Source organism: Aulonocara sp. 'chitande type north' Nkhata Bay, linkage group LG14 (genome assembly GCF_057382095.1).
Source record: "Aulonocara sp. 'chitande type north' Nkhata Bay isolate Kocher_YH1m ecotype deep benthic linkage group LG14, A_spYH_male_GT1.1, whole genome shotgun sequence".
Taxonomy (NCBI): domain Eukaryota; kingdom Metazoa; phylum Chordata; class Actinopteri; order Cichliformes; family Cichlidae; genus Aulonocara; species Aulonocara sp. 'chitande type north' Nkhata Bay.
Genome location: NC_141357.1, coordinates 8,542,288 through 8,555,078, shown reverse-complemented (window position 1 = coordinate 8,555,078; position 12,791 = coordinate 8,542,288). Strand labels below are relative to the sequence as shown.

Below are 12,791 nucleotides of genomic sequence, written 5' to 3'. Positions count from 1 at the left end.
CATGAGCGGGCTAATGTACCTTGAGATTTTTTTCTCAAGTGTGCAAAAATGTGACAAGATCTCATTTCCACAGTCACTTCCATTGCTTTCTTTAATGTGCCAGAAAAGACATATTGGATGGATATGACAGTTGCCTTGTTAAAATGCTTTTCAATTGTCTTATCATATATTCACTTAAATGAATCCTTTTGGTTATAGTGGCTGATCTAGAGTTTTTTCTCCATTAACAGAATTCACCCACTTGCTTCGATGTGTGTCATGGTTGTGAAAGGTCATGATATTTGAATACCAGCTTAGGTCTGGTTGGGAAAACATGATAATCACACATGAGCAGTGTGCTCTGCTTGTTAACACATGAAACAGAAAATAATTTTGGCTCTGTCGTTAGGTGTAACACGTCTCTTGCATCTCAGTCAATTTCTTCAGCCAAACAGCCACCAGGTCTCACGAGATGCTGGCAAATTGACCTTCTTCCATTCACAAACACAGGTTATCACATGCCATTTACTGAGTGCTTTTAGTAGCCATTCAAGTTGTTTGCTTTTAAAAATTGGGGTCACTCAAAGTGCAGTTTTTTTCACGCGTGGGCATGTTTGTTTGGTCCTTTTTTAAGCACACATCTTATTATAGTCTGTTTGAAGCCTGAAGGCCTCACAGCACCACACAGTTCAATCAGATGTCGAAAAGACCAATCTCACTGGTGTGTCGTTAGTAGATAAAAGCTCAAAGCCTTTTAGCGAAGAGAACAACTGTTCTCTTTCTACCTGCAGAGGGGAAACTGCAGACAACTTTGGCTGAGATTCATGTTCATTTCAGATTGATTAGCGGATTAACCGTGTGTAGTTTTGATACAAGACCCCATTGATGAGTATGTGGCTAATCACTTGGTTTCAAGGCATTAGTGCTTGCAGCCGTGGGTTCGATTGTGTTAATCGGCTGCAATGTTTCCTCTGGGAATCTCTGGGACTGATCGTCCGGCTCATTCAATTCTCCCCCCACCTGCACGCCCTCCCTTCTACCTCTTCTCGACTTCTGATGTCCTGCATTATTTCTAAGGATAAAGAAACATATCATACATTTTGTGGCACTGACTCAGGGTTTTGTCTCAAGTTGTCAGTACATGAACCCCACTCTGCTAAAGTGGTGCCAGCATCATATTTCTTACCAATGAATACACGAGCTGTCATTGGGGGTTAACGCGTAGGTGGTACTCCCATTGAGATACTGTGGTGATTAGTGGAGGTGGAGTCTCTTTTAATGGTCTCATTACTTCTGCTGAAAAACGATTCCATCCCACACACTGAGAGCAGTGAGACTTTAAGATGGATTTAACCCTCAATGTCAATGCAGCTTGGGCACACCGACTGGAAAAACAGTCCACTTTGCACATGCTTGATATGACAAAGGTCACCAGCAGTGTGATATTAATAAACTAATTTGCAATGTTCACACCAATAATCACTGTGTACTGCAGTTTATGAACAGAAAAACTTATTTTTTAAAGTTTTTGAAAAGGCATTTTCTTAATTCTAACAAGCTAAGACTTGGTTACAGTACACATTTAATGCACCTTTACTACAGTTGCTTGAAGGATGATGATGTACAAAAACTTACAGAAGCCTAGTTGGGAGCAAATGGATAAGCAGAAGAGGATGTACGTATGGATGGATGGATTGGAAGGCATGTGGATGGGCTATTGGTATGTCCAATTAAAACAACAGAGCTACATGCATCAGTTTAGGAAAAAATGATGGTTGTGCTTAATCATGCTCATTTCTAGCATAGTGGTCACGACATCAGGTAGGGTGACACACGAAGGTCTGCACAGACTACCCAAGTCGAAAAATTATCACAAGCAACATTATGTGACGAGCTGGGAGTGAGGCCAGGTTGGAATGCTTTGTGCTTTCACAGGGGAAAATTTGGATAATGCTGAACAGAACCTTTGGGTCAGCGTGACACTGCTAAGTAGTCATGGTGAGTGGCAGAAACCGAGAATGAAGGATTAAAAGATCAATAGGTCATCTAAACTGTGAGAAGACTGAATTTGAAGCCGATGACAAGCCCCTTCTATTCTCTAGACCCCTCATTAGCTGTCATGCATTGTACTCAAACAGTATTATGCCCTGTATTACACATTTATTGGGGTTGCGCACTCGTACCAAGTTGGAGAATAATATTAGCTTTTTTCTTGTCATCTTTTACAGATTACTTATTTTTGGATTTGCCTGCATGGGATCCTGCTAAAGCAGTTGATTTTGTCTGGTTTATTTCTGCAACAGTGTGCTAATTGTTCTGTAACAGTCCAACAACAGATTGCTTTGGAAAAAAAAGCCTCTCAAGAGTGATATTTTTTTGTATGTCTTGGAGGCGCCGTGATAACACATTCAAATAATGTTTCTACTTGATATTCCTGTGCATCATCAACAGCAAGATTTTCATTCCCAACATGACACAGTTTGACATTTAAAGATGAAATCCTGTGGGAAAAAAAAAAGTTTTACCCCTAACTGTTGTCACAACCTCATGCATGTTTATCACACCCAAATACACTAACGTGTTCCCATCTCTGTCTCCCTGTAAATGAGACTGATTGTATCAGCGCTGTTAGCCATGCTTTGCGGGTTGACATTCATGAATATGCATCCCTGTGGTGCTAACATGCATTTCCCCAGTCTCATTACCTTTTTTTCTGCTACTCACATTAAGTGAAAATATAATTTCAATACTTGTGCCTAAATATCAAGTTAAGTACTGAAGTGATAGAAACTTGCTCTTTCAACACTTAATTTACATGGATTACATTTAGCTATTTCAGCTATTGCTTTTGGCAAGTTCCATTATGACACTATTATGTTTAGCTAGTAATTTGAACCATTTTTCATCAGTCTATTTTTCAGTTTTCATAATTTCCTTATTTTGGTTACTTTTAGCTAATTGAACCATTATTACATTTACAAAACTATTTCCCTTTTTCCTCTTACCTGTTCCCTTGACTGTTCAAACCATTTAAGCTAACAATTTTGACTTTTGTGGCAGTCACTTTTAGCTAATAGTTTCTAGCACTGTCATATCCACCTCTTGTATATAATTATACCAACCATCTATCATTATGATGATGATAATAATAATATTTAACTAACATTTTTGATGTTAACAAGCTAACTGATAATTGACTCCTGTTGGTTGAAGATCTGCTCCATCTGATAGCTTACAGATTAGCATGATTATAACTTCTGATCACCACTGTTTCAACTTTGATCCTATTTCGATGGTGATTTTTCACCGCGATACAAACACATCAAATTCACATTAGTTGAGTTTCATACAATCTTACCACAAGCACCCAGGCAGCTGTAGAAGTGTCCCCCGGGCTCCGAGTACTCCTGGTTGGGAATCACTGTTTTAGACCATGTTAATTTGATTTTAAGTGCAGTGAAAGCAGATAATTAAATTGTGTGGAAATGATTAAATGAAAATGTAATTGAAGATGCATTTGTTTCATAACGACAACAAAGTGTTCTTTGTGTACTCACATTAAACGAGCATGATGTCTGGGTGCATTTACTTGTCTTGTTTGGAAACTCCACTTTTTAGCATTGTCAAGTGGTTTTTACTGGCATTCAGTGCATAACTGAAGTGCTCTATAACAATGATTGCTTGATTAGGATTTAGAAAGAGCATGCTTTCTTTGGTTTTCCTTTCACTGAATGAAAAGTAATTATTGTTTATGCACTTCATTCACCATTAAATAAAATATTCTGTTTTTTAAGCACCACTTCTCAGGGGACCTCAAATTAAAGCTTTTCATCGTCAATTTCAATCCACATACAAAAACATGACATTTCGAAAGTAGACAAAGTGCTGTGTTTTTCGTTTGTTTGTTTTTATGGCCTGGCTAAAAGGCAGCAAAAATGGTTCATATGATCCGCTGTTTTCTTTTGGCTCTTTGTCTCCTTCTTCTTCTTCTTCTTTTGACTTTAGAATAGTAAGCAAATCGCAAGTGGATTGGCACAATGCTGCGCACAATCCAAAGGGCTTTTATTCAGTTATGACCATTAATAAGACCCTGTGTTTTGACTCAGACCACAGTTTTGTGTTGGCAGCACAGTGGTGGTCTTTGGTTGAGTTTTGTCACCATGCTTTGAAACCTGCGGGGAATGTTTGAAGGAAGAAAAGAACAAAAGAAAGAACAGAAGTAGCAGGGGAGATTAGCCAAAATGAAAAGGTCTTATAGAAAAGGAGGCTGCAGGAGCTTTGCCAGTAAAATTTGTACGGCTATTTGCAGCAGCATGTTAGGTGAACTTGTCTGTGGCCACGTTTTGTTTTGTTTTTAAAGGTGACATTAGTTGAAGATTTGCATTTTAGTATGTTAAGGCTGAAGCATAGACTTTTTAGTTTACATATGTTTTCTTTCTGTCTCCACAGTGAATAAACACAAGCCTTGGATTGAGACATCATACCATGGGGTGATCACTGAAAACACTGACATCGTTCTGCTGGATCCTCCCCTGGTGGCCCTGGATAAAGATGCCCCAGTTCCTTATGCAGGTATCATACATTTCAACCAGGTTGTCAACTTGACAAGGATCATAGCAACAGAGCAGACCAAATGGAGGCGGTCGCCAATGACTCAGGTGTTAATCCGCACAGTGAAGCATAGCCGCGGGATATACTTACACTAAGGGTATAAACATATAAAGCTGTCATGTGACATCAATGTGAAGGGGCTTAAATTGGCTTCACTATAACTGCTGCATCACAGCCTTTTTTTAAGAGTTATCCGAGCTCTTTGCTGCCTGCAACTATTAAATCCAATAATTCCCAGTGAACATACATCACATACTCATCTTTCATATTTATTTAGAGTGGAAAGTAGCCCAAATAAGCCCCATGGTGGCGGAGAAGAGTGGGGACGGGAGGGTAAGAAAAAAAGACGAGTCAAACCGGATTAGATTCTTCCCACTTTGTGGCCATTCCAGCTCATCCAAAGGGTGCCAGCTCTTGTGGGAGGACGTTAGCTGGAGGCTGTTGGCGAGCCCAAACAGTCAATCTCCTGCCAGGCTGCTAATGTGGCCAGGGCACTAGCATGGGGCTGTTGTGCGGGGCTGAAGCCCACTCACAGAGACCCTCAAGCTGAGCTGGACGAATGGTTGGACGGAGAGGGGGGCGCGTGTGATTTGTGTGCTTACCAACACATTTTTTTTCATTATTGGCTATTGTGAGTGTGTGCGTATGTGTGTGTGCATGTGCTGGAGCATGGCCTGAGGGGCTCACTGTAATGGCCACCCCACAGGGAAAAAGAGAGAAAATGATTAGACAGTGGGGAGGGTAGCTGGCTGACCAGCGTATGTCCTCTGGCTCTTGAAAGACTGATAGCCACACAAGCAGGAAGTGCACACAGAGAGCAGGCAGAGCACATGAGTATTCCAGGATTGCATAAGTGAGAGTAAAAGAGAGATCTTGCACTTCGATATTAAGAAACAAAAGCTGTAGCATTACCATGATGTTTTTTTGCAGTCCGCCCTCTCTTGTCCTGCTATCTCTGTCAGTTCTACATTGTCTATTGCATCTTATCACCACTTCCCACATTCATCTCCCTCCCTGTGCACTGTTGAGCAACCCCCAGCAAGCCCACAGTGCAGCAGACACTCTTACAGAAGTTTTATCCAAATGCACAGACAAGATTCAGGCCAGAGAGAGTTATCCAGTAATTAGCTGAAGTGAATCTTTCCTTCTTCCAGCAAATTGCCAGTGTGGAGTGGCAGGGCAGGTAGTGGTTAAGGCTCATTAATTAGGCCAGCCAGGTTTCAATTACCATAGATCTAAGACACGGACACGCCACGCCTGACTGACAACAGTCACCCAGATGAATCGACGATTGCAGGAGCAGTGATATATTGACGAGATCGTAAAATCAGCATCTGCTTGAGCACATTTCTACACTTTTGAAAGGTGTTAAAATGTCTCTCTCTCACTCACACACACACAAACACACACACACACACACGTATACACACCACAAACATTTATGTGGAAATCGGGATACACACATTTTCTGGGAAGCCCCTCATGGTTGAGATTAATTCAGCAGCAAAATATGACTAAGCTGCCGTACACACCTGTCTTTAACATCACTCCAAACCTGACCAGTAATCCTCCCGGACTGCCGAGCAGGATGCAGCAGTCACCACAGTCACTGGTCTGGAACAACAGGAACTGTGGCAGCACTGTGTCTGTCTAAAAGCTGGCTGAGACTGACATCAGCCATCACTGTGGCGCTACAGCAGATCAGAAGCTTCAAAATCACAGAGACAGAATATCATGACAAGTGAAATGCGCCAGCATAGATACTCATTGCTTTATGCATGGCTGTGTGTGACAAAATGGAGCCGTTTTGCCCTAGGAAACAAGGAGAATAAAAAAGGCACCTGATTCAGACAGCTATATGCTCCAGACATCAAGGCAACACTTCAATATACATTCTCTGCTTTATAACTAAGTTGATTTTATATTCATGAAGTGAGTTAGAATGTGCAGGAAAGAAACCTTGTCTGTAGCATATGCTTCTGTCTACTCTGTCACAACACATAATTTTATTAGTTGACAAGTGCCTACACAAACTCAATCATCAACTTGGATTTTTCCGTTCCAGTGACAGCTCTGCATAGAGCGATGTTGAAACTGTGCTGGAAAAGTGACAAGTACCAAGAGAACATGTCAGCTTGGTAAAACTAGACCTTATTAGGTTACCAAGGAAATCAGAAAGACTGCATCAGGCTGTTATGCAAAACTACAGATTAGTTTTAAAGACTGAGCTCGAGATAAAGCTAGTTGTAGTTCTCTGTAAACTCTGGTGTTGGGTCAGCCTGTCCGGAAACACATCTTCCACATGCTTCAGGCTTAAGTTGTTAATCAGACATCACATCAATGCAACACCAGGTCTCACAAATAATACATAATTTAATCATTACAAAAGGTTTAGTATTCTCCGAACCTGAGGAAGGAAACTGCTCCAACATGTATAGAAGCCGTTACTTCCCTATTTCTGACAGCACAGGCTGTGGCTGCCCTTTAGTAACCCCACTGCTTTCACCAATGCTGGGTGCTGGTGATGTACGTGATAGTATTAGGTACAGTGGGTTCTGAGCTTTCTTTAGCAGGGTACAATTGTGTGATGACTGTCACCATAACCATTCAGGGTCGCATGGGGACTGGAGTCTTTTAAAAGAAAGAAAATTTTGAAAGAAAAATATTCATTTGCTCCATCTCAGCTCTGTGTCTGCGTCTCTCAAATAGGGCCTTAATTTTCCACAATCTCCATGTCTGAAAAGACAGTCATGGGTGTCTAGTTTGAACAGAAGGGAGCTGAGCACACAATCTTGGGTGGCTCTGATACTGAGCACTGGAGCAAAGTAGGTGTTACTGCCAGTCCGAATGGTTTGGCACTGAAACTTGTCAATTTAAATTCATCTTTTAATTTCCATCTGTATACTTAATATGATGTAATTTTGTGCTCCTTTGCCATAAATTAGGAGCTACTGACTGATCTGATTCAGATGCACTATAAAGGAATATTGGCCTGTGACATATATTATGCAACCTCATTTCCATAAAAGTTGGGATGCTGTGTAAAATGTAAATAAAAACAGAATTCAAAGATTAAAAAAATCGAATTAAACCATATTTTATTCACAGTAGAACACAGGGACATTTTGAACGGTTGAAAATTAGAAATTTGACTTTTTGGGGAAAAAATTGCTTATTATCAATTTGATGGCGGACAGGGCCATCTTTACTACTGTGTAGCTTCCCCTCTCCTTAGCAACAGTCTGTTAACATCTGGTAACTATGGAGACCAACTGCTGGACTTTTGGAAGAGAAACATTGCCTAGTTCTGGTCTCATATTTAATTCCAGCTGGTCAACAGTGCAGTCTTCTTTGTCATATTTTCTGTTCCATGATGTATCCAGTGTTTTCAATCATGGAAAAGTCTGGAATGCAGGGAGACCAGTTTAGCATCAGCTGTCTTTTATTATGAAGCAACGCTTCATATGACGCAAACCTGTATAGATCTTTCAGCATTGATGGGGCCTTTCCAGGTGTGCCAGTTTAATTACAGGCACCAATGCACCCCACACCACCAGAGATGCAGGTTTTTAAACCGAGTGCTTATAAAAAGCTGGATGGTCCATCTTTTCTCCCTTTTTGATTTTGATTTTTGCCCACAAAACATTTTTTCCACATTGCCTCGTTCCATTTTAAATGAGCTTGGCCAAGAGAAGACAGCAATTTTTCTGGATGATTCACAAATGGCTTCTTCTTTGCATGGTAGAGCTGTAACTTGAATATGTGGATGGCACGGTGAACTGTGTTCACAGATTTCTGGAAGTGTTCCTGAGCCCATACACAGATTCATGCCTTGGAGAAAGATTAGAACGATTTCTCCAAATTCTCTGAATCTTTATTGATATTGTTGATATTATGTGCTGTAGATGAGATATTCTTTGCAATTTCCATTGAGGAATATTTTGTTCTGAATAATTTTACACAATTTGTAGATGACTTTTTGTAGATGGGTGAACATCTGTCTATCTCTTCTTCAGAGAAACTCTGCTTCTCTAAGACGCTGTTTTTATACCTGACCATGTTACTGATCTGTTGCCAAATAACCTCCAGCTTTTTCTTTTTAGTACCACTCTCTTACTGCCATCAAATTTAAAATCAGCTAGTATTTTTCAGGAACTAGTGAAATGTCCCTTTATACATTTGATATGTCTTCCTAAACAAAATATGAATTTATGGGATTTATAAATCATTGCAGTCTGTTTTACACAGCGCTCCAATCTTTTCTGGGATTGTAATATGTCACTTAAGATAATCAAAGGGCCCTGGAGACTTTACAGATACCTTTCAGTTAGCTAAGACTGTCACATGACAAGTATTGCTCTGGATGCTGCAACCTAGCACTAAATGGCATCTCTGGAAAGTTCGGGACATTTCATATTGACAAGAAAGTATTAAAATAAGACAGTATTAAAACTATTCATCCTTAACTTAAGATGAGAGTCACAAATGAATGTTCTTAGGCAATAATTTCTACTGGACAAATTATTGCAGCAATCACATATACACAAACACATTCCCGTGAATATAACGCGACTGATTAAATTAACTTTGATACAAAATTTGTCTGTCTAGTAGGTATTATTTGTTTAAAATTTGCGATTCTGTTTACGAGGTGTAATCCCAACTAATCTTTCCAGAGAACACCCACTCAACAACCAATATTTTACTTAATTTACTATTTGAACACAATTATTAAGTGGGAGGGGCCACAGGTTTCAGAGTATTTTACCCACTTGGGATTTTACTTTTAACAACTATAATGTTAATGAGCACAGACTCACAGCAGTCTCCTGAATAAATACACACTACAGACATGCCTGTGAGTGCCAGTCTGCAGTTGTTCATTAATTAACGATAGCTTTCTAAGAAGGCATGTGGAGGAAGTTCTGTTTGCTAAAATTTTAATCGTGTGTGTGTGTGTGGGGGGCAATTATGTTTATAGTTCAGATGCTGAGGCTCTGTTTTATGTAACTTTATGTTAGATTAGCAACGCTGACCCACAAGTGGGTTACGAGGTTGATGTCAATCCCTGAGTGACAAAATGTAGGTATAGTCAAACTGTTGGATGCTGGAATAGCCCTGCTAAGTATGCACGAACATGGTCCTGTTTGGCTTTATATGTTATTTCTAAAATTAATTCTTAATTACTTAATGGAAATCTGTAACTTAAAAAAACACAACAACGAACAAAACTGTTAAAGTAATAAATCACTCATTCAAAAAATAAATAGTGAAATACTGAAATTAGGGTTCACTAGAAAAACTACACAATTAAGCAGTTTATAAAATGAATAGGCAAAGATTCCTAGCAGTGTTAATGACAAAAACTAGCTTCGGTCAAGCAGGATTTAAATTTTTTTACAAGTACAGTGGGTGTTTCAAACTGTTCTGCTCTGCTAAAAGTAAAATTCTCTTGTTGATGTAAAAATGGACTGCATTCTGAAACATTCACTCTGTCAGTGGTAGAAAATATGTGAGAACAGTGCAATAGTCCATCAGGTTATTAAGATGAAGTGGCTGTTTTAGGTGACTTTTTGCAGGCCCAGTGTTCTGAGTAGGCTTCTAAAGTGCCAGGTTTTGCAAGGTTAATGGGCAAAAGCAGTGCTGAGCGCTGGTATTTGACACAGGTTAGCTGGTTGTCAGTCATTCCTCATTTTCTGCTGCCTGCACACACACAGACACCGGCACCCATGTATTTTCTTGAGGCCTAACTTACTATTCATGTGTCAATCCTTCACTTCCACTGGTCCCTGGAGCCTCGCGACTTTTATTTGGGCGGCAAGCAAATGTCTCACCAGTGACCCGCAAAGCGCATACGTGGCTCAATCAGGAGCGCTGGCAGTTGAGACAGGCTCAGAAAACCTTAAAACCTCCCCTCTACACATTCACTTACACATTCAGCTTTCATAAATATATCCCCCACTTTACATTGGCTCTAATGTGCCACACGACACGTGCCTTTTGTCAGACTCTAGAAGAGGTAGGCTTGCTACTTATTCCTGTTTGTGTTCTGCAATCATTCACAGCAAATAAGAAATCAGACTGACAGCAGGTATCAGCCCGATTCCCGCTGTCTCTTCTGATGTCTGCGCAAACAGTGTTTCTGAATTCAAATTTTTCCGCATTACGAAAATATACCTCTCAAGACATTAATAAAAAATAATTATCTCTGACCTTGGGAGAATCCAGCAGCTTCCCATTACTTAAAAAACGGCAGGTGATAGCACATCATCTCTCACCATAAAGCAAGGTAAATAGATTCACATAAACATACAGGGTGGCTAATGTGCTGTGATTAATTAGCCTCTCAGCGTCTGTCTGATTGAGAAACAGATCTCAAGCTAATTATCAAAAGTATCTTGTTAACATGGTAGTAGTAGAGCTCGGCGCAGTGTGTAGGTGGAGAATTAACACTGCTTTGCGTTTATTAACAAGAGAAGAATGAGAAGGGTTTGTTCTAAGGTTGATATATGTTGTGTGACTCAGATGGAAGAAATATGTTGAAGTGAGATAAATGGCTTAATGAACAGAGGATGTAAAGGTTAGGGTACAGTCACTGTTTCTCCTTGTAAAAGATAAGATAATGGCAAGCTAGAAAATGCTTTGAAGTCTCAAAATACGCATGTTGAGAGGTCTTAATATGAAAATACCACTTCTCTTAGCATGCATACTTGCAGCTACTTGACTCAGACAGCGCCTATGATCTGTCACCCAGCACACTGACAGCAGTGTTGTTTTTAATGGTTAATGTTTTAATGGTTAGTTTTGCAGTTTACAGGTTCACAACAACATCACAACAACAGTCGCCTCAAGGCGCTTTATATTGTAAGGTAGATCCTACAATAACACATACAGAGAAAAAACCCAACAATCATATGACTCCCTATGAACAAGCACTTGGGCGACAGTGGGGAGGAAAAACTCCCTTTTAACAGGAAGAAACCTCCGGCAGAGCCAGGCTCAGGGAGGGGCGGGGCCATCCGCTGCGACAGGTTGGGGTAATTGAGGTTCAGTTAGTTACTTTTTCACATTCAGTCGGCTACTATTAAAATAATTCCACATTTTCCTGATTGTTCTTTTGTTCATTTACTTTGTTGACTACAACGAAGCAGTGTTTCTGACTCTTTGGCGCACAGCTGCAACACAGTGATGTTTCCTACAGATGTGCCAGTGTGCATAGTCAGCTAGTGAAATTGTTATTATTACTATAAATTTTATTGTAATTATTTCAATGAAGAGAGATCATTAGAAGGAACTGAATATGATTTATTGAGGCAAAAAACTCTAGTCCCTTTAAACTCTGCCCATCACGGCAGTGACAGGAATTAAGGCAGGACCCCCTCCTTGTTGGTTTGAAGAAGGCGAGAGAAAGATGATTGGACTACAGCAATAATGTGGGCTTTGAGTGTGGGAAAGTGCAAGTGATGTAATGAACAGAAAAGCAGCTAAACACCTAGGACAGCAGGTAGAGGAGTAAATGCAGAGCTTGAACATTCACATAAGTTTCACTATTATTATTATTATTATTATCATGTACTTTGCATTTTAAAGACGCATTCTCAAGCTTAACACAAGCTTGAGAATGAAGAACGATGTTGATGCCACAACTCTGAAACTGCAACACAGTGGCTGAGACAACACCAAATGTGGTGTCACTTCTGGCACGTGGCGCCGTTCGCAAGGGTGAGAACACCGAGTATAATGGGCCCATTAGTTCTGCTCTGCAGAGTGAGGAGAGTCCTCTGAGGGAATCATGAGTGGGACTGTATTTTGCAAAAGACATTCAGCTGAGTACCATGACATCTAAATGCAGCGCTGCATCAGACACATTTTAAAGATGCTGAGGGAAATGGCAGAAAGTGCTTTCTTTAATGAGGGGAGATTCGCAGGAAAAGGACATCTCATTTCGCGGAAACTTTTCCTCGCTCGCTATTTCTTTTGCATCGCCTCCACCCGCCGTGTTTAAGCTGAGTTTATTACGTTTTATTGTATCGTTTGTCGGATTGAATAAATGGAAACTAGATGTCATTCTCATCTAAGACCATCACGACTGAGAAATATAGATGTGGAGTTAAAGAAGGAGCTGTCTTGTGATAGAGCCTTTATGCCTTTTAAATTTCATCTCGTGAGCTGAATGGAAATTTAGGGCCAGGGGGCTGCTT

At 40.2% G+C, this 12,791-nt stretch overlaps 1 protein-coding gene across 1 annotated transcript in view; it reads left to right on the top strand.

The window, feature by feature from the left end:
• Positions 1–12,791, top strand: part of LOC147314021 (calsyntenin-2-like) — a 338,234-nt gene that overhangs the window by 106,809 nt on the left and 218,634 nt on the right. The window contains exon 2 of the mRNA XM_086260806.1: positions 4,429–4,551. Coding sequence (XP_086116932.1) covers positions 4,429–4,551 — 123 coding nt within the window. The remainder of the gene's footprint in view (positions 1–4,428; positions 4,552–12,791) is intronic.